The following is a 23,493-nucleotide window of genomic DNA, read 5'->3' on the forward strand; positions in this document are numbered from 1 at the left end:
GTGCCTGTTAGCCATCTGTATCACTCTGGAAAACTCTATTCAGGTCCTCTGTCAATTTTTTAATTGCATTTTGTTTTACTACTGTTGACATGTATTGAGTTCTTCATGTATTTTGGATATCAATACTTTATCAAATATATCATTTGCGAGTATCTTCTCTCATTCAGTTATGTTGCCTTTTCTTTTTGTTGATGGTTTCTTTTACTGTATAAAAGCTTGTTAGTTTGATGTAGTATTTATTTTTTTTTTTGCTATTGTTGCCCTTAACTGATGAGACACACATCCCAAAATATGGTTGCATCTGATATCAAACTGCATATGTTTTCTTCTAGGAATTTAATGGTTTCAGGTCCTACATTTAAGTCTTTATTCCACTTTGTGCTTATTTTTGTATATGATATAAGAAAGTGACCCAGGTTTTTTTCTTGTTTTTTTTTTTTGTAGCTGTCCAGTTTCCCAACACCATTTACTGAAGAGACAGTCTCTTTCCCATTGTAGGTTCTTGCCTCCTTTGTCACGAATTAATAGACCAGGAAAGTGTGGGTTTATTTCTGGGCTGTATTCTGTATCACTGATCGATGTGTCTGTGCTTGTGCCGGTACCATACTGTTTTAATTACTATAGCTTGTATAATAGTTTAAAATCAGGAACCATGATTCCTCCAGCTTTATTCTACATTCTCAAGATTACTTTGGCTACTCAAGGTCTGTAGAGGTTCCACACAAATTTTAGGATTATTTGTTCTAGTTCTGTGGGAAATGCCACTGGTATTTTGATAGGAATTGCAATAAATTTGTAGATTCCTTTGGGTAGTTTGGATACTTAACAATATTAATTCTTCCAATTCATGAGCAGAGTATATCTTTACATCTATTTGTGCCATATTCAATTTCTTTCACTAATGTCTTAGACTTTGCGGAGTAGAGGTTGTTCAACTCCTTGATTAAGCGTATTCCCAGGTATTTTATTCTTTTGGATGAATTTGTATATGGGATTGTTGTCTTAATTTCTCTGCTGGCATATTGACAGTGTACAGAAACAACAGATTTCTATATATTAATTTTGTATCCTGGAAGTTTAGTGAATTTATTTATTCCTTCTAACAGTTTTTTGGGAGCCTTTAGGGTTTTCTATCTAATATCAGGTCATTAGCAGTACTGACAGTTTTACCTCTTCCTTTCCAATTTGTATGTCTTTTATTTCTTTTTCTTGCCTGATTGCTGTGGCTAGGACTTTCAATGCTATGATGAATAAAAGTGGCAAGAATGGGCATCTTGCCCTTATCATGGAGGAAAAGCTTTCAGATTTTCCCTCGAGTGTGATTTTAGCTGTGGATTTGTCATTTATGGCCTTTATTATATTGAGGTATGCTCCCTCTATACCCACTTAGTTGAGAGTTTTTATCATAAATTGTTCTCGAATATGTTCAAATGCCTTTTCGGCATCTGAGATGATCATATGAATTTTAACCTTTGTTTTACTAATGTGGTATGTATCACAATGATTAATTTGTTAAACTATCCTTGCATCCCTAAAATGAATTCCACTTGGTCATGGTTTTATAAGCCTCTTATATACTGTTGGAATTTAATTTGCTAATATTTTGTAGACGATTTGTGCATCTACATTCAACACAGATACAGCCCCCCCCCCTTTTTTTGTAGTATCTTTGGTTTTGGTATCACAGTATTTCCGGCCTCATTAAATAAATTTGGTAGTTCTCCTTTCTCTTCAATTTTCTGGAATAAGTTGAGGAGGACAGGTATTAACTCTCTTTTCAATGTTTGGAAGAATTCACCTGTGACATCTTCTGACCTTCTGGACCTAGACTTTTGTGTGTCTTTGATTACCAATTCATTATTTATGATTGATCTATTCTGATTTTTATCTCTTCATGATTCAGTCTTCAAAGATTATTTCTAGGGAAATTCCATTTCTTGTAAGTTGTCTAATTTGTTGGCATATAACTGTTTATAATATTCTCTTGTCATCCTTTGTATATCTGTGGCATAGGTTGTAATTTCTCCCATTTCTAATTTTGCCTATTTGGGCTCTTTTTTTTTTTTTTCTTGATGAGTCTGGCTAAAGTTTGTTGATTTTTGTTTAATTTTTCAAAGAACATGCTCTTAAGGTCATTGATCTTTTCTATTTTTTTAAAGTCTCTGATTTATTTCAGCTCTTTATTATTTCCTTCCGTTAACTTTGGATGTTGTTCTTATCTAGTTCCTTTAAATGCAGAATGTTTGAAATTTCTCTTTTTTCATGAGGTAGACCTGTATTACCAAGAACATCCCTCTTAGAACTATTTTTGCTTTGTTCCAAATATTTTGGAATGCTGAGTTTCCATTTCATTTGTCTCAAGGTATTTTTTTATTTGGTCTTTGAATTTTTCAGTGACCCTCTGGTTGTTTAGTAGCATGCTGTTTTGTTGCCACATGTTTGTGTTTTTCCCAGTTTTCTTCATGTAATTGATTTCTAGTTTCATACCATTGTGGCCAGAAAAGGTGTTTGTTATGATTAAAATCTTAATCGTATGGAGACTTGTTTTGTGGCTTAGTTTTGATATTAGAGTACTACTACACTAACATTTTTTCATATCAGTTTGCATGGCATATGTTTTTCATCCTTTCACTTTCAGTCTGTATATCTTTAGATCTGAAGTGAGTTTCTTATAAGCAGCACTCAGAAGGGTCATGTGCTTTTATCTGTTCAGCCACACTATGTCTTTTGAATGGAAAATTTAGTCCATTTACATATAAAGTAATTAGTAACAAGTATGTGCTTATTGCCATTATGCTAATTGTTTTCTGATTATGCAGTTCCTCTCTGTTCCTTTCTTCTCTTTGAGAATTGTTAAATTGATCACTTTCATTAGTGTTAATATTTACATTCTCTTTTTTCATTTGTGTATCTTTAAGTTTTTTTCTTTGTGGTTACCAGGAGATTCCCATATCTTTTTTTTTTTTTTTTTTTTTACAGAGGGGAAGGCACAGGGGTAGAGTAAGAAGGAGAGATAGAAAGAATCTTAAGCAGGCTCCACACCCAGCATGGAGCCCAATGCAGGGCTCAATCTCACGAGCATGAGATCATGACCTGAGCTAAAATCAGGAGTCCAAAGTTTAACCTACTGAGCCACCCAGGCACTCCTTCCATATAATAGCTTATGTATGCAAGTCACTTTTGAGAGTAAATTAATGTTGAGCACATTCCAGAGCTTTATATTTTACTACCAGCATTTAAAATTTCTGTTGACACATTTTACATCTTTTTATTTTAGGTATCCCTTAACTAGTTAATGTATCTTTAATTAATTTTACTACTTTGTCTTTTAACCTTTGCACTTGCTTTGTGTTTGATCCACAACCATTATTATTTATTTACTTTTTCTGGAGAGATTCTTACTTTTGTATATTTTATTAGTAATTAGTGCCTTCTCTTTTTACCTCAGAGAAGTTTCTTTAACATTTCTTGTAAGACCAGGTTAGTAGTGATGAACTCCTTTGGCTTTTGCATATTTGGAAAAGTCTTACTCTATCTTTCAATTGTGAGTGATAACCTTACAGAGTTAAAAACATTCTTGGTTGGCAATTTTTCCCTTTCAGCACTTTGGATATGTCAAAACTAGTCCCTTCTGGCCTGTAAAGTTTCTAGTGAAAAATCTCCTTATGGCCTTACAGGGTTTCCTTTGTTATAATGTGTTGCTTTTCTCTTGCTGCTTTTACGGTTTTCTCTTTATCTTTAGTTTTCACCATTTTAATTATGTTTCTCAGTGTGTTCATCTTGTTACTCTCTGGGATTCCTGGACCTAGATGTCTCTTTCCTTCCCCAGATTAAAGAAGTTCTCAGGCATAATTTCTTCAAATAATGTTTCTGACTCTTTCCCTCTTTTCTCCTTCTGGGACCACTATAATGAAAATGTTACTCTGCATGATGTTTTTAGAGATGTCCCATAGGGTATTTTCACTTCTTTTAATTTTTTTTTCATTTTGCTGCTTTGGCTGCTGTTTTGCTTTGCTTTGTCTTCTAGCTTGCTGGTCTGTACTTCTCTTTCAACCATTCTGCAGCTGGACCTGTCTAGTGTATTTTTCAGTTCAGTTATAAATTGTTTGGTACTAACATTTTCTATCTTGTTGTTGAAGTTCTCACTGTATTTGTCAATTCTTCTCCAGAGAACAGTGAGCACCTTTATCACCACTGCTTTGAATTATTAATCTGGTAGGTTGCTAATCTCCATATCATTAATGTCTTTTTTCCAGGAATTTACCTTGTTTTTGGTTTGAAACATCTTCCTGTTTCTTCATTTTGCCTTCATTTTGCCATATCTGTTTTTCTATATGTGTTAGGGGAAATGGCTATCTCAGTCTGAGGACTGGTCATGTGTATAAACTGTTCCACGTGGATCAGAGGTGTAATCGCCATCTGGCGATCAGAGCTAGTCACTCTTATAGGCATCATTTACATAGGCTGCATGTGTCCACTGGCTGTCCACTGATAGGGCTGTGGCTGCTGCACAGGGACGTCAGTGTTGGAAACACTCACTTGACTTGGGGGTGGCTCGGTCACTGTGTAGGGTGAGGAGAGTTCAAGCTGCTAGATCACCCCAGTTACAACTCAGTCTCTATTCGAGGTGAGCGAGGCTAATGGCTTTAGTCTGGCCCAGTTTTGGCTGAATACTGCACATGGAGGGTGGGGGTGAGGATGCTTGCCTGGCACTATCACACCTTAGGTGCTAATGGGGTGAGCAGAGTATGGGGTGCCTGCATAGCCTAGTTACAGCCCAGGGTGGACAGAGCATTCCCTCCAATGGTACCTGAGTAGAGGGAGAGCACCAAGAACAATGTCTGTCTGCTCTATCACCAGAAAGTTAAGATGAGACTGCAAAAATATTATCCACTAACACTTCCATCCCCAGATAAAACCCCTGAATTCCTATCTCTCTGGCAGACACTTTAAAATGAGTAAGTGGCAGGGTGGCTCAGTCGGTTAAGTGTCTGACTTTGGCTCAGGTCATGATCTCACAGTACCTGAGTTCAAGCCCCATATTAGGCTCTGTGCTGACAGCTCAGAGCCTGGAGCTCGCTTCAGATTCTGTGTGTGTGTCTCTCTCTCTGCCCCTTTCCCACCCCCCCCCCCACTGTCTTGAAAATAAATATTAAAAACAATTTTTTTTTAAATAAAATAAGTGGGTCTCCCTTGTTTATGGTATGCACTAGCAAACTGTTGCTTTTGCACTTGATCTCAGGGCAGGTATGGTTTGCAACTGAGCCCTCTAAGAGCAACATCTCTCTTCCCTATAGCTCTTTGATCGCTACAGTTTTTTTTTTATTCTTTTGGTCTTAGTCCACATTGATTTTCAAAACCAGATTATTTTGGGGGCTTGTCTTTCTGGTGACAGCCCCTAGGGCTAGGGTGCCCAAAATGGGATACTCCTCAAGGGAGAATCTCATATATGGGGGACCTTCCTGATTGCGGTGTCACCACATCTGGGACAGGGTCATGGGTGAGGCCATGTCTTGGCCTTCCTATCCATCTTAATATGTGTCTTTTGTCTTTTGTTGTGGAAGTGTTAGACACCCAGTTCTCATGTTCTTTTCAGAGGAAAATTATTCTATTTATAGCTATAAGTTTGCTGTGTCTGTGAGAAGAGCTGAGTTCAGGATCTTCCTGTGCTGCTGCCATCTTCAATCCCCCTAAATAAAAAACTCTTAAAACTCAACAATAAGAGAGCAATCAACTCAAAAAGCAGAAGACCTGAGCAGACAACTCACTAGAGAAGATACATAGATGGAAAATACACATATAAAAATAAGTTTAACATGAAATATAATTAGGGAAATGCAAACTGAAACAATAATGAGATAACACTACACTCCTATTAGAATAACCACAATCCAGAACACTGACCACAATAAATGTTAATGAGGATGTGGAGCAACAGGAACTCTCAATTCATTGCCAGTGGGGATACAAAATGATACAGCTATAGTGGTACAGCCACTATCAAAGACAATTTGGCAGCTTCTTACAAAATTAAATATATTCCTACCAAAGGATCTAGTAATCAAGATCCTTGCTTGGTTCATATTCGAATGAGTCCACATAAAAACTCAAACTCAAATGAGTCCAACATAAAAATCACACGCACAAAAAGCTGGTTTGTACCAGCTTTATTCATAATAACCAATTCTTACAGCAAACAATCCTTCAGCAAGTGGGAAGGATGCATACATTGTGGTACATCCAAACAATGGAACATCAGATGGTACTTAAGAGAAATGAGCTATAGAGCCATGAAAAGATGTGGAGAATTCTTAAATGAGTATTACTAAATGAAAGAAGCCAATCTAGAAAGGCTACACAGTGTATGATTCCAACTATATGACATTCAGGAAAAGCAAAAGTATGGAGATAGTAAAAATTATTGATTGCCGGGTTGGCAGAGGGGAGAGGAATAACTAGGCAGAGGACAGGATTTTTAGGGCAGTGAAACTATTTGCTATAATACTACGATGGTGGAGTCATGTTATACAGAAAATGCAACACCAACAGTCAAAACTAATGTAAACTATAGACTTTGTGTGATAATTGATGTATTAATATACATTCACTAACTGTAATAAATGTACCACCATGGTACAGAATGCTGATAATGGGAAAGGTAGAGTGTATAAAGAAAAAAGGAGTACAAATGACCCTTGAACAACACAAAGGCTGGGGCACTGAACCCCCACACAGTTAAAAATTCCAAGTTTAACTTATGATTCCCCAAACCTTAATGACTAATTGCCTACTACTAATCAGAAGCCTCGTCAATAACATAAAGTCAATTAATACATATTTTGTACATTATATTGCATTATATACTGTATTCTTACAATAAAGTAAGTTAGAGAAAAGAAAATGTTATTAAGAAAATCTTAAGGAAGGCAAAATACATTAACAATATTGTAATTACCAAAAAAAAAAAAAATACATGTACGTAGAACCACGCAGTTCAAACCCGTATTTATCAAGTGTCAACTATATTTGGGAACTCTCTTCATTTTCTGCCCTCTTTTGTTACGAACCTAAAACTGGTCTAAAGAATCGAGGGTAATTTAAAGAAAGAACCAGAGGAGGGAAAAAGAACCACTGAATTTACTATGTGAACCTCTCTCATATGAAGATAGGTCTCTCTTCATTTTGTACGGACCACACCAAATGGTAATATAAAAACATCAGAATAAAATAATCTTTCACTCTGGTCTAAAATATTTACTTTCAGTAAAAAGAAATGTTATTACTTTAAATATTAACTTTATGAGGGCAAAAAATACCTTCTACTCCATAAAGTGTATTTATAAAGGCATAGTTTATACATCTTTAAAGTACTGTGATTATTATTACACAGACTCACGGAATAAAGAAAAGTGTAAAATTATACTTAAGTAGCAATACTCTATACAATTTTTTTATGTGACACTCCAAACACAAATGTTCCACAAAAACTGTAATAAGTCAGTGTTTAAACCCACAATTTTTTACTCTGAATATAAGCTTTGATTTTAAGAGATCTTAGGATACAGAGAGACTTCCTCATTTTATCTCAATGGATTTACTACGAAATAAACACAAACTATGATCTTTATGTCAGTTCATAAGGAATAACAAAATAAAAAGAAAAAAATAAAATTGACAACAGTTAAGAAATGCATAATGTAAAATCTGCTTATATATAAAAATTGATGAAAGAATCAAATATTCCTGAAAAACATCTACTTTTGCAACATGTGACCAGTAACACTGGAATCAGTAGAAATAAAAAGCAACTTCAGCTGAAGTATTCCATGATGTTAGTAAAGCATTTTCACAAGTATCTTACTGGATCCTTAAAACAACCCCATGAGGTAAGCAAAGCAGGTATTCACCATCTTTTTCACAAGATGAAAGACCTGAGGTACACAAGTTTGTATGAATTTATCAATAATCTCACAGACCGAAAGTGGTGGGGCCAGGATTTTACCTCAGAATCATTATTCTTCATCTTGTCATCTTTCTCTCTTTTATTACCTTGGAATTTACAGTAGTCAAGAAAAAGACACTGAATATATCCACTTGCCTTCTGAATTCAGTGATAGCCTGGAGGGCACTAGCACCATCTAAGATTTGTACCAGGACAAAACAATCTACAATCTGCTGTGGACACAGACTATCACCTCATGTTTAAAAGCTATGCAGGGGAATACAACATGACATTCTCATGCAATCCATGATAGCTGTATTAGTATAGTAACAAAATACCACAGATTGGGTGTCTTAAGCAATGGACATTATCAGTTTTGGAGGCTGGCAAGTCCAAGATCAATATGTTAGCATATTGGGGTTCCTGGTAAGAACCTACTTCCTGCCTTGCAAATGGCTGCCTTCTCATTAGGCCTTCACATGGCAGAGAAAGAAAGCAGCAGCTCATTGGTGTCTCTTTAAGGACACTATTCCCACAGTGAGACCTCCTACCCTCACAACTTCATTTAAACCTACTTATTTCCAGGAGCACCTAGCTGGCTCAGTCAGTAGAGAATGCAACTCCTGATCAGGAATGTAAGTCCAAGCCCCACAATGGGTGTAAGAGACTACTTAAAATAAATAAAATCTGGGGTGCCTGGGTCGCTCAGTCGGTTAAGCAACCGACTTTAGTTCAGGTCATGATCTTGGGGTTCATGGATTCGAGCACCACGTCCGGCTCTGCTGCTGACAGCTCAGAGCCTGGAGACTGCTTCAGATTCTGTGTTTCCCTCACTCTCTGCCCCACCCCTGCTCACACTCTGTCCCTCTCTCTCTCTCTCAAAATTAGTAAAAACATTAAAATATATATATATATTTTTTTTTAATAAAATCTTTAAAAAAATAAAGCTAATTACTTCCCAAGTCCTCACCTCCAAATACCATCACATTAGGGGTTAGGACTTCAACATATGAATTTGGGGGAACACAAACATTCAGTTCAGAGATACTATAGCAATATACTGGTGGTATATCTCTAGGATATTGGGTTAGATGTGCCTAGCAAGACCAGAGCGGGTAGGTGATTAGCAATATCGTACTGGCTTAGTTAAATGAGCTATTCAGTATGGATAGCACGCCTTACCAGAGAAATGCATTCACTACGGAAAAAGGGTCACGTTTAATAAAAGTTTAAATTTAATATTTTTCTCAAAGGAAAAAAAGAAGTCATCTCCCTCCCCCAAAATTAGGTCTATATAAAACAAACCAGGATATGCATAGTGGTTTGAGACTTTTTTCCTTTCGTGTGGTAAATGCTATGCTCTTCACTTTACATGTTTTATATCACAGCCCAGTGACCACTATGCCACACAGGTGGAAGTGTGGGTTTGAGGACCATTGAACACTGAATCTGCCCCCATACATCACAATTACAGAAACACCTGTGCCCAGTAACTTTCTGTTGAGCCACTATGAAAATTCACAATGTTCAATTGCCCACAGCACTTTTCATTTCTTATGACTAAATGATCAGCTCCAATACATAAGAAACAAGCTTTCTGAATGCAGCAGTTTCCAAACTTTGTTACTAAGGAATCTAGATCTATATAAGGCATTTTTTCAAATTTTTCTGAAATAAAATATACTTGTGACAAATGGGGAACTTAAGTAGGGTTCCAAGACATGAGAAAGAATGGTCCTAATCATCTGAAAACTAACTAATCCCTATCTAATGATGGGGAATAAATATGAATTGCTTTTTTGTTAAGCAGAATACATTTTAGAGTGGTTTTCATTCAATCATAAATTATGAAATAAAATTAAAATCAACCTAAGTAGAACTAATCATGACTCCTCATGTATTCATTCTTTCTTTACCTTAACCCCTGAAATAGAGAAAATACACTAGAGAAGGTAGATGTCTACTGAACTGAAACTGAAAAATGTAATTCTCCTTTACAACAATGAAAAAGAAGAATAGGGTTAGAGCAGAGGTTATGAAGTATTTGTGGACATTTCATGGAGGAGGCAATAAATCAGTAAAGTTTCTGTTTTTTTTTAGTCTTATGGGGAACTCTAAAATATAAACAGAAAAAAAAAAAAAAAACTATACCGTAGATAAAGTAAGGTGGATAGGGATCCAGAAAACAACAATTTAAAAACTTTAAAAAGCAAAAAATCTAGGTTATAAAAACTCTTTAAATAGAAAATTTTAAAGGGACCACTTATTTTTCATTAACTCCAAAATATTGATATACCTAAATTAAGTGATATCCTTTGAGTCACTGCTAAAAGTTATGTAAGCAAGTTGTTCTAAAAATAATATATGGATAACTGGTCAAATACAGAGCTAACAGTTAGAAGTGACTGCTTAGTGAGTGGAAAGTGGAGATAAGAAGGGGGAAAAGAATATATTTATTACACAATGCAGCAATTCCACTCTTACAGAAATAAAAACATACGTCTACACAAAGACTTTGTGGCACTGTAGGCAAAGGTTACAGCTTCCTGGGTGTACACAAAAGTTTAGAGTTCAAGCGTAAGTACAATCTATGACTGCCAGAGACAAAGAGATAGATAATTTGTTTATGTGTTACAAAAATTGTATGTTAAATAAAGAAAAAAAAGGAATAATTTATAATATTTACCCACATATATACCATTTCTTTCATTCTTTATTCTCTTCTATAGTTATGAATTACCATCTGTTACCAGTTCTCTTGAACCTAAACAATTTCTTGTAGTATTTCTTATATATTTCCCATGTATGAATTTTTCAATTTTGTTCATCTGAAAATGTATCCATTCCACTTTTATTTTTGAAGATTAGATTTGTTTAATACGGAATTCTTTGTTGACAGTTTCTCCTGTCAATAATTGAAAGATGATATTCCATTGCTTTTTAGATTCCACTGTTTCTGATCAGCAGTTAGCCATATCATTGTTCTTCTATATATAATGCAGTTTATCTCTGTCTCTTTCATTGTTTTCTTTTTCCCTTTTGGTTTCAGAAGTTTGACTATGATGTATAGAAGTGTGACTTTTTACTTGTTTTGTTGGAGAATTTGATAAGTTTCCTGGATCAGTGTGCTTGGATTTTCCCCCTTCAACTAAATTTGAAAACTTTCAGTCTTTATTTCTTCAGGTATTTATTCTGTTTCATTCACATTCTTTACTCTCATTCTGGAACTTCAGTTAGAAGCATTTCATTCTGTTTGATATTATTCCACAAGGCTCTCAGACTCTCCACTTGCTTTTTCTGTTTTTCAGACTGAAAAATTTCTACTGATTTACCTTCAGGATTCTTGACTCTTTTACTGCCTCCTTTCAGCTGTTAAGCCCATCTACTATACTTTTCATTTAATCATTGTATTTTTCAGCCCTATATTTTCCATTTGGTTCTTTCTTTTTTTAACTTAAAAAAAATGTTTATTTATTTATTTTCAGAGAAAGAGAAAGCGAGCAAGTGAGGGGCAGACAGAGGGGGAGAGAGAGAATCTCAGGGCAAAGTCCAAAGCGGAGCTCAAACTCAAAAACCCTGAGATCATGATAGGAGCTGAAACCAAGAGATTCCTCATGTATTCATTCAACACGCCGATGTTGCTTTTAGTATTTTGGCCATAGATATAACTGCTTTTATTTACCTGTAATTGCCTTTTCTTGACTATCCTGAGGTGACTTTCTACTTGACTGTTTTTTCTCTCGAGCAGCAGTTATTCATTTGTTTCTCATGTGCACTGATTTTTTAAACGTACATTCTGGACACGATCAACCACACACTATAAAAGTCTTACTTACAATGTACTGAATTCTTCTGAAGTATACTGATATTTGTTATAACTAGTGTGCTACTGATCTCAAACTCCAAACTCTGTCTTAATGTGGCCAGCAAGGGGAATGTCCACTTAGCTTTTTTATCTTCCAGGAGCTGCTTTTTTACTACATCCACTAGAGTCTTTCTCATACATCTCCACTTTTATTGTTCAGCCAAGGATTTGGATGCTGTTCACATGCATTTCCAGGGGGTTCATCCTTCTGTGGTTCCCACACCCTTCTGGAACTTCCTCCAAAATGTTAGGTATTCTGACAGTCTTGAAGTCTGTTCTCTGACAGCTGGGTAAGCAAGGCTGTGGCTCTTTCCATTACCATGTGAGTTACAGGAGTGACCTCAGACAAAAACCTGCAAACTCAAAAATCTCACACCTTGAAATTTCAGCCTTTCGTATACAGAATCCTCTCTAGTTTTTTCCTACTTGTGGCTGTCTTACAGTGACTTTAGATAGCTGGTGTTTGCAAAACATTTCTAGAGAGTTAACCCAATCAAGGCATTCTATTAGAAGCTGAAACTCTTAAGTTCATGAGGTACTATATCTCAACTGCAAGTCAAATGTCTTGATGCTTTTTATGTGAAAGTACACCTTTTTCATATACCCCCTCCACATCTCAGTTTTCTCATGCCTCCCATTACATCCCATTAGCCAGAACTGCATTATATGCCCATTCCTAAACCCATCACCTACGAGAGGAATGTAATTATTAACATTAACTAGACTACATTAGGCTCAAGAGCAACATGGCTTCTTCAAAACTATGCAGGTGCTCAATCTCTGTAGAAAATGTTTGCAGGGAAGATCTTTCAATGGGGGGTGGCTGTTTGAGACAATTAACAGTGCTGCATTCTCTACACCACCTAGACAACAATACACTGGCAGAATCTGTCTGATGTGACTATTTTAGAACTGTGGAATCTACTGAAGGCTTGCTACTTCCAGGAAGACTTCAGTGATTTTAAGACATGTCTCAGACATCTAAAGTCTATACATAGACACAACTAAATGAATCACAGAATAGAAGAAAACTGGATGTTTCATATTACATTATTAGTTTACAGAAAATCATCTTTTCTCAGGTGAATACAGAAACTATTAAGCAGCAAAATCACAAAATTAAATGTAAATAAGTGACTTGTCAGGTGATTCATTATTAATTATATCCACTCCTTTATGCTAGAATAATAAAACACAGAGAAAAATATGAGGAAATGAATGGATGATACAGTCAAGAGACATTACAACAATACAAGTATCTATGGGAGAATATAAAAAAAAAGCTCAGAGAAAAGAGGAAACTTAGCAGACAGATATGAGAGAAGGGCAAAAGAATGAATAACCTTTCTTAACTCCTTAAACTCTAAGTCTCTCCTCCTAAAATTCAGTTGGTACATGTTAAAAGTCATAAAATACTTAAAACTATGAACATTTTGAGACTTCTAAGAAAGGATGGTAAAATAAAGACAGAGAATGTAATCTCTTTTCCCAATATAAAAAATGTGAGGAAAATAAAAATATTAAAACTAGCAAAAAACAGTCAACTGTAATGGAACAAATGTCATAATCTATTGGCACAAACTTTTTTTTTAAACAAAGCTTTTTTTAAACAGCAGATTTTAGAAACACATATTCCTTGCTTCCTGAGAATGTTCATTAATAACCTTCTCCCCAAATTTAGAAGAAAACAAAGAAGAGTTATTCTTATCTTTTCAATCTAATGGGTGGGTAGGGTGGTGAGGGGGGTTAGTGGTGAAAATAGGTGCTGAGGAGAAGCACATGGCAGAGTAAACAACAAAGCTGGCTCTCCCTGAAAGAAGTGAAGACTCTGGAGCAACACTGCCCAAAAGAAACTTTTATGGTAAAGGAAACGTTTTATATCAGCACCATCTAATAAGTAGGCACTAGCCATGTGCGACTACTGAGCACTTAAAATGTGGCTAATGCATCTGAAAAATTGATTTTCAATTTTAGTTAAAACAGTCACATGTGGCTAGCAGCTACTTTATTGAGCAACAAAGTTCTTGGATGAAGCAATGAATAACAGAAATTAATTTAAAGATCAAGAATATCTTTCCATAGGAATATACTAGGTGGTACGAATACTCATAATGAACATTGAAGAAAATTCCAGAAAAACTGCTCAGGCATTCTAAAAAAACAACTTCAATCTCTGCTGATGCTATATTTACTACCCCCAAAATTACTCCTTTCCCCAAATGCCCTAAGGCTACCACTAAATCAAAAAAGAGTATGACATAAAATACACCTCAAATTGAAAACTGAGAGGAAGAAACAAACTATCTTTAGGTGTGGGTACAAAACTAAGAAGTCACACTGTGTCAGAATGAATGTCTGTACCAGGGCTTCCCAAGTATTTTCAATATGAAAACAGCACAATAACTATGCTACATATTCACAGCACACATTAAAAATACAAAAGACAAATCATTATGGAAAAAAATATTCCCTATGTATCGAAAGTAAATTCTCCAAGAGGTGCTCAAGTTCTTGAACATGAACTCAAGAAAATGGAAGTTCAAAGATGAGACGATAAAACTATATAATAAAGGAAATCTAAGACTGAAACTTGAATAAGTGAAATCCAAAGCGGGTGCCTGGGTGGCTCAGTCAGTTAAGTGTCTGACTCTTGATTTCGGCTCAGGGCGTGATCTGCCGGTTCATGAGATCAAGCCCAAATTGGCCTCTGTGCTGGCACAGAGCCTGCTTAGGATTCTCTCTGTGACCCTCTCTTGTAGGAGTGCTCTCTCTCTCTCTCTCTCTCTCAAAATAAATACAATAAAATAAAACCCAAAGCAGTATCATTATCAAAGTAAACAAAAACTGTTAAAGACAGATAAGATCATTGAAAATCAAATTACTGACAAAAAGACTTGAGGGGTGTCTGGGTGGCTCAGTCAGTTAAATGTTTGACTTCAGCTCAGGTCATGATCTCACTGTTCACAGGTTTGAGCCTCAGACTGGGCTTTGTGCTAAGCCTAGTTCAAATTCTCTGTCTCCCTCTCTCTCTGCCTCTCCATCACTCATGCTCTTACCAAAAAAAAAAAAAAAAAAAAAGACTTGAGAAATACAAATGCAAATAAAAAGACAAACACTGAAGCAACTTTTTTAAAGGTGACAGAGAGTACACAAAGACTGTAAAATAGCATAACTGGTATTTATGAAGCATATAAAAGACAAACGGAGCAAGAAAAAAAAACTTGGAACATCAAAGAAAAGAATTCAAAAAATTCTACAAAATAAATGAAGAAGTAAATATGTAGATCAGATAGAATGATCTGCATCAAGAGGCAACTTCACTAATCTTTATATATAGAGTTGGGAAAAAAACCGCTTTCTGGGATACAAACAAAAAAACCAAATCACCTGCAAAGGAAAAAAATCTGTGCCTACAAGGAGAGCTCTCTGAAGAACAAGAAAAAAAGGTGTGACCCAACAGTATTATATCCAACCAAGATGTCAAGTAAAAAAGTAACAAGACGGGACACATGGGTGGCTCAGTTGGTTAAGCTTCCGACTCTTGGTTTAGGCTCAGATGATGATCTTACAGTTGGTGGGCTCAAGACCCACATCCAGCACTGTGCTGCCAGTGTGCAGCCCGCTGGGGATTCTCTCTCCCTCTCTCTCTGCCCCTCCCCAAGTCATAATTAAATGAACAATATACAATTATTTAAAAATTCTAATAAAACTATATTGCAAAGATGGAATAGGGACAGAGTGAAACTATGAGATAATATATGACAAGAATGCCAAATCTTCCATTTCTATAATAGGAAGTCATTCATAAATCAAGAAACAGCAATATGTGCGTATTACTAAAAAATATGCGTATTACTGAGAAACGGAGAAAGTTAAATACACACGTGTCTAAAAGAATTGGAGGTAGCTAAATCCAGGCATGGGGAAGGGTGGAACAGGAAAATGTTTCTTACAAGGCAGGTGGTATTATGTAATTTACTTTTTTAAAGCACGTACATGTCTACTTGGATAAGGATTAAAATATATTTTTTGTTTTTTTACTTTTTATTTTTTTTGAGTGAGAGCGTGTGTGGGTGCAAGTGGGGGAGAGGCAGAGGGAGACAGAGCATCTCAAGCAAGCTCCACACCCAGCATGGAGCCCAATGCAGGGCTGGATCTCACAACCCTGAGATTTATGACCTGAGCCAAAACCAAGAGTCCCACGCTTAACCAACTGAGCCACCCAGGTGCCCTAAAATATTTTTCAAAAGGAAACTTCAGGGGCGCCTGGGTGGCTCAGTCGGTTAAGCATCCGACTTTGGCTCAGGTCGTGATCTCACGGTCTGTGAGTTCGAGCCCCGTGTTGGGCTCTGTGCTGACAGCTCAGAGCCTGGAGCCTGTTTCAGATTCTGTGTCTCCCTCTCTCTCTGACCCTCCCCCGTTCATGCTCTGTCTCTCTCTGTCTCAAAAATAAATAAACATTAAAAAAAAAATTAAAAAAAAAAAAAGGAAACTTCATGGATTAAAAAATCCAACCAAAAATAAATTATGAACAAGAAGAAGAATAAGGAATTTTTAAGATAAATACTTCATAACTAATGGAGAGAGGGAAACCCCATTTCAATATCTGCTAGTGGTCCACAGTTTCCCAATAAACTGCATATTGAACTCTTTATCAATAGGTGCCTGAAAAAGTGCACAAAAAACTTTTGTATTTGAATTGTACAGCACGGATCCTACCATAACTCCTCCCTACTGTTATTTAAAAATTACGCACAAGAGATTCAAAAATAGTTCATTAGTAAGACACAATACAAAATGTATTTTACAAAGAAAATTAACTTGTAAAGAAAATTAAAACTGAATAAAAAATAATCTCTAACATGTAGGTCCTGGAAGACAGGATATGGTGGACTCTCACAGTACCTTTGTATTTTCAGAAAATTGCCAATCAAGAACTACGTATATTAATTTTGTGTTTGGATTAGTTCTTACTTTACAGCTGTCCCTAAAAAACTTAAGGAATTTATCTCAAAAATACTTTAAACGAAATTCTAAACTGGAACTTTCTTACACCCACCTAAGGTTTTATAATTGAAATACAGATATACTGAGAGAAATAAAAATAAATTCATCACTCCAAATTTCAAAATGGCATGCATAATGCCACTAGAATTATATTAGCTGGATTCATATGCAAAAAGTAACCGCGAGTACATAAAGTTTGAAGTTCTAAATCATGAAAGTAAAAAAAATTGGTAATTCTTGCAAAACTGTCATCTCCTAGAGAAAGTTTAAGGTTAAAGAGCTAAATTCATAAAATTAAAAACCTTTCTCAGGCCCCAGAACCCGAGCTTTATTTTGGTTTATAATTAATACCACTAAAGGGTTTTGGGTTTTTTTAATACTCTTAAAATTTACTTAGTGTTTTATAACATTTATTTTCTAAAATTCATTTTTTCTACGAAAGTAACTTTAGTATTAGAGGTTTACATTTATGCTTCAAGTATTCTCCCATAATAGGCTTGAATGACACAAAGAAAATCTTTAAGTAATTTTATATCCTTGAAAATTATACAAACTTGACCTAGAATAAAAAAAACACCTACATGTACTGTAAAGAGTAAGGTAAATTTGAGAAAATAAAAATGCAAATATGCATTTTAGCAGTCTCTTGAATTTATTAACCTAAAAGGTTTAATTTCCATTTTCCTGCATCAGCTTTATTTATAAAATGTCGTGCCCTATAAATACGCTGTTATTTTCTATAGTCAAGCACCCTCTTAACAAATCTTCTCATTAATATGTAAATTTAAAGTCAATCGGTCTTCTCCCTGACAGCCCCATGAATTCCTAGTGCACTGTATAATCGGCTTTGACTTGGCATCCACTATTTATCATCAAAGATGTCAGTTAGAAAAATTATGGAAAATGCACTGCAATTGATATGACTGCAATATACTTTGTCAACACTTAATTGTTCCTCAAATCATACATTTACATATAAACAGCCTAAATACTGATCTATAATGATGCAAATAAACTAAATTAAAAATCTCTTCTGCCCCGAAGAAGCTTGTTTGTATATGATGTGTTCATCTGAGAACTTATTGACAAAAGCATGTTACATCAGCTCATCTCAAAAAAGGTTTCTACTAATTTCCAATCCCTCAAAAAAATAATTTTGCTACCTTTCAAGTTTATAAACAAATATTTTAAAAATTCAACAAGAAACATGATTTTTCTCTCTGAAAAGCAAATTTAATTATAGTTGTTAGCTAACTGCAATATCTAAGCACCGTGGATTGGGGGGGGGGGGGGGGGCGGGGCGGGAAACGTCAAAAATGGCTTCAACCAGGATGCAGTAAACAAAAAGAGAAAGTTACTAAAGTAAGCAAAAAGACACTTTAACTTAAAAGTCAAGGGGCGCCTGGGTGGCGCAGTCGGTTAAGCGCCCGACTTCAGCCAGGTCACGATCTCGCGGTCCGTGAGTTCGAGCCCCGCGTCGGGCTCTGGGCTGATGGCTCAGAGCCTGGAGCCTGTTTCAGATTCTGTGTCTCCCTCTCTCTCTGACCCTCCCCCGTCCATGCTCTGTCTCTCTCTGTCCCAAAAATAAATAAACGTTGAAAAAAAAAATTAAAAGTCATGAGGTAATAGAATATATAGGATATACATCAAAATATAAATCTGATCTAGGCATCAGATTACTCTGTTTATATTTGTGGTTCCACATTTTATAAGCAATATTATCTTCTATGAGTTGTTAAACATTATATGCCTCAGTTTCTTCATCTATAAAATGGGTCTAATAATCGTTACCGTCCTACCTCAAATAAAATACTACAAAGTACAGCAAAATAATAAACTGTTAAATTTAAAGTATCACAGTATTATTTTTCATATATTATCTTAGTATCTGAGAAACCCCTTGATTTTAATAAATTTAGTATTTAAAGGCAGTTTTTTCCTTTAAATAACTTTTAAATTAATCTATAATTTTAGTGAGACCGTTTTCTCATTTGTAAAATCTTTTACTTCAAGACAAATGACTCTTTATATATCATAATATGGTGTTCATATAGCATTTATATAAGTGACTTCTGCCTGTATGTAAATGGGGATGAGGTGCTAGAATGACCACCTTTATATTCTGCTCATTGCATGGAAAAAAAAAACACATTCAAGACCTGAAGGTGAAAAGATAAAAAAGGATTTTAACAAGTCAGCAATGACTATGCTAGCATACTGATCCACTTGTCTTTCTATCCCGTAACATTCTTAGCAGTTCTTTACCGCATGATAGGCTTTCTACAACATGAGAACTGAAAAATGAAAGCAGATATAAATGCAGAATCCTCCTAAGTTTCTTCCAGCTTCATGATTCAGGCTGCCAAATTTTAAAGTTAAAATTACCATGTACAGTCCTAAAAAGATGGATGCAAGTTAAAGTGTAAGCCATAAACTCTCCAAGGCTACAAGTGCTTGGACTGCTCCCTCAAAAGTTGCTCAGTGAAACAGAATTCTAACAAGCCACAGAGAAAGTCTGAGATGGGTTAACTCAAAGAGTAAGCATGAACATGGTCTAAATGATGATAACCATTTGAACTTTAATTTTATAAAATGTATCTGTGCTAAAAGTCTAACATCTTGGACAATCCCTTGCTTCTAATACTGCAATAAAGAATGACCCTTTCGAATCTTTCCTGCTGGTACCGAACAGAATACATATGTATACAAAGAGACACAAGCCTGTTATCTTGATTATTTTGGAATCAACTGATACCACTTTAAATTAACAAATAAAGTGAAATATGTTATCCAAAGTAAAATTTATAACCACTACAACAACGGAAATTAAGCAGTTGCCTCTAAGGGGTCAACCAAGAGGTTATGATATGAGAAGGACGACTTCGCTTTTATTTCACCATGTGCCTGACCTCATTGTACAATTAAAAAAAAAAGTTATGTTTATAGTTACCTAAACCCTTAGAAATCTTCTATTTTTAGTAAGGTTTTCTTCTTGTCTTTTTTTTTTTTTCTTTAAGCCAAGGAATCTTTCTCAAAGGAAGCCATATTCAAAGCTGTATATGAAGGGCGGACAAAGATGAAGGCTGCTCTGTCTGGAACAGAAGCAAGAACCCAGAGAGCTGCAGAGTCTAGAGCACCACTGTCCCCCCGCCCCCCACCACCACCCCAGGGTTGTTCCTGTGGCAATGTTACAGCATCCTGAGGCCTGAGGTGCACATCTGAAAACGAGTGAATTAAGTCTATTAACCACATAATGTAGAGAAAATGCCAAGGTCAGAATGCAAGTAAGTGGCAAAGGTAAGAAATTACTGAGCCCAGTTTCAATGTACCCAGGACAATGACGGGATTCCATCCCATGTTTGTAATAATTAATGTCCAAAGAATCCACATGTGAAAACACAAGGAATACATATAGCCCCAATTTGTCAAATTATCTGTCAAAAGAGTAAATATATATGGCAGTACAAAATTTAACTTCCTGGCTTTGTAAATAGCTTTAAACATGACTTTTATGTAAAATAACATGAAATATAATTCAAGGAACAGAAACACAAATAGACAAACTACAAAAGTAGAGATTTTAAAGTCTGTTACATATTTTTAGAAGATATGGCAAGGAAAGATTTTAACTGTAATTTCTACATAATAACAAAGCAAAGGATCATTTGCATACAGATACTGAAAATGATTTGATGGTGACCGGGAAGTAAAATTTAAAATCTTATCAAAGAATGACAGTGGTTAGATACGGCAAAATTACTTTATAATAACCTTACAACAGGAAAACAAAATATCTAAAGAGCACTCTGGAAAAGGACCGGCTCAAATCAAACAAGCTATCATTAGCAACAAAAATCTCTTGTCAAAGTTATCATTTACATGAAAGGGCCAAGACTTTTATAGCACTGGCATGTCGTTGCTTAATCCAGCAAAAGTGCCATCAGAAATTTACTTTGCTCAATGATTAATACAATTTATTTTATATAAAAAAGCAATTAATTTAAGAGTCTTATATGGCATGAGACTTTTATATATGAATAACTCAAAACATACTTCAATTTTAAATAACCTAAATACTTTCTTAATATTAAAATTAAGATGGAGTCAGTAATACAGATAGTCTTCTGGATAAAGATACACTTTAAAAATTTTTAAGTACTTTTTAGTATGAATAATACTTAGTTACCGTAAAAAGCACTGATGAACATTTTAAACATTTAAACTTCTTTAAAAATCTGAAAGTTTAACATGACATCTTAAAGTATGTACTATGAACATTCCTCCATTCTACATACGTTTTCCACTTCCTTTATTTCTAAATAACAAAAGTGAAATGTAGTAAGCACTCAAGCCCTACGCTTGAGTTTCTATACAAACTATTATGACATAATTGGGGGATTTTTGATCTTTTACTTTTTACACAGTTGATTTTAAAAATCTATTATAGATTTTACTTTTAAAAAAGTATTATACCTTTTTTTAATTTAAATGTAGTTGACACATGTTCCATTAGTTTCAGGTGTACAACATAGAGATTCCACAACTCTACACATTCTGCTGTGCTCACCACAAGTGTAGCTACCGTCTGTCACCATACAACACTATTATGATACTACTGAATATATTCCCTGCGCTGTACCTTTCATCTCCATGACTTATTCATTCCATAATTGGAAGCCTGTACTTCCCACTCCCTTTCACTCATTTTGTCCAACCTCCCTCCCACCCACTTCCACCTGCTTTTGAAAAAGACAAAAAAGAAATATCACAAGATGAGAATGAATGTGCTAGTCTTATAATATTTAATGATTTCTTTTTTTAAACAAGCTTAAAACTTACACTTAAATATTAAATATATACACACAGAGATCGCTATTGCAAACTATGCAGTAAAATTTTTTCAATCGTCAATAAAGTAACAAGAAGGTATGTGTCTTGGTAGGTATACCTCTAATTTTAATATGCACAAAGAAAACAACTTCTTTTTAAGGCATATTTAATTATTAATTTTACTAAAATTCTATTAGCTTAAGTGAAAAAAAGGAAAACAAACATTTTAAAATACAAAACTAGGAAAAAGTACTTTAAAGGTCAGTAATATTTACCATTAAAGGCAAGATATTCTCTTAAATTTACATGTGCTAGAAGCACATTACCCACTTGTACGATTGAATCACTTGAGCAGTTGAGACTTGAAGATATGAAAGCAACAAACTGCAAAAAAATCCATGATTTGGCAATATCCCTGAAAACACTGTATCACGCTGCTGCTCCTAACAAGGGCCTCCTGCCAGGTATCATGCTAAAAGTTTATACACTATGTCATTAAAGACAGGTCAATCGGTACCAAAATAACGAAAAATTATCCTCGCATTTATATTTATTTTCTGCTTTCCAAAAGAACATAAGAAAAAAAAGTCCTCCATAAATATGCAGACTTCTATTATCTTACTCCTATACACATTTTTAAAAGCCCATCCATGTTCTTAATCTTCATTAAGTGGAAGATTGTTCAACACTTACCTCTTTCCAAGGACTGACAAACTGTGTACGAGCATATCGAGTTAGCATGTGGATTATGACAACCTGCCCCCACTCTTCTACATCAACTAGTAAATTACAGAGCTTGCGGTAATTCTTGTGAATCAGATCTATTCTATCCGGGCATACTTCTTCAAAAGCCATCACAACACTGCCAGCTACCAGCTAGAAAAGAAAGAAATAGTAACTCATTAAAAAATGTCTTCCTCCCCATCAAAGATTCTATTTAGGCATTACAGAGATACAATCAGTGTTATGACAATGAATGTTTAAAGAATTCAGTTATTTAATTAACAAAATGATTGTTTAAATAACAAATTTTAAGTGTCACTCACTCAAAGAATTTTTATAGCTGTAACATGTCTGAAAAGCTAATACCTTCCTGAAGTATTACAATTAGAGAAGTATCAGTACTACAAATCCAACAATTTTTTTGTCACGTTAAATATCAATGAATTGTTCACACATGGATGGACTCAACATATTCGTCATGTACATTTTTCATTTTTAAGCTAACCTAAATTCCAATCTAAAGACTTATTATTTAGTACATAACATTCAGAAAAATCAAGACAATAACAAAGACCACATCATGTCAGTTTAAAATGAGAATGACAATGAATTCATCTTAAAGTGTTTGAGGAACTTGTAAGTGTTTCTGGTACAAAACACTTTCAAATCTTCAACATTTTAATCCACCTGTTAATTTTTACCAATATATTTACAAAGAAAATACAAAGGCTAAAATTTTATATAACCTATATAACAATGTGTATAAATTGAAATAATATATTACCAACAAAAGACAGCTCCCTCAAAGACCAATTAATGAACCATACATGCTGTTTTGTAATTGTCATACAAAGTGGTAAAATTAAGATATCTTTGGTATAAAGATACAAGCTAAGCAGAATACATAATATACAAATACTTCTATATATGTACCATTGATATATGTGCAGTTAGCCAAAATGTAATACTGTTGAAAAAATAAATTAATATCATATTCTTTCTAAACACTAGGGATCTTCATTTTAGTGTCTAAAATTTCCCCAATGACTTAAAATAAGCAATTAAATAGAAATGTAACTTACTGAAATGGTACTTTTTGAAAAATATTAGATACAATGATATTCGT

At 34.9% G+C, this 23,493-nt stretch overlaps 1 protein-coding gene across 4 annotated transcripts in view; it reads right to left on the bottom strand.

The window, feature by feature from the left end:
• The window catches only part of AP3B1 (adaptor related protein complex 3 subunit beta 1), a 261,873-nt gene that overhangs the window by 157,643 nt on the left and 80,737 nt on the right, over nt 1-23,493 (bottom strand). For all 4 annotated transcript variants that reach the window (XM_053224248.1, XM_015072097.3, XM_053224255.1 and 1 more), the window contains exon 7: nt 22,338-22,520. In XM_053224248.1, the coding sequence (XP_053080223.1) occupies nt 22,338-22,520 (183 nt within the window). The remainder of the gene's footprint in view (nt 1-22,337; nt 22,521-23,493) is intronic.

The sequence above is a fragment of the Acinonyx jubatus genome, chromosome A1 (genome assembly GCF_027475565.1).
Source record: "Acinonyx jubatus isolate Ajub_Pintada_27869175 chromosome A1, VMU_Ajub_asm_v1.0, whole genome shotgun sequence".
Taxonomy (NCBI): Eukaryota; Metazoa; Chordata; class Mammalia; order Carnivora; family Felidae; genus Acinonyx; species Acinonyx jubatus.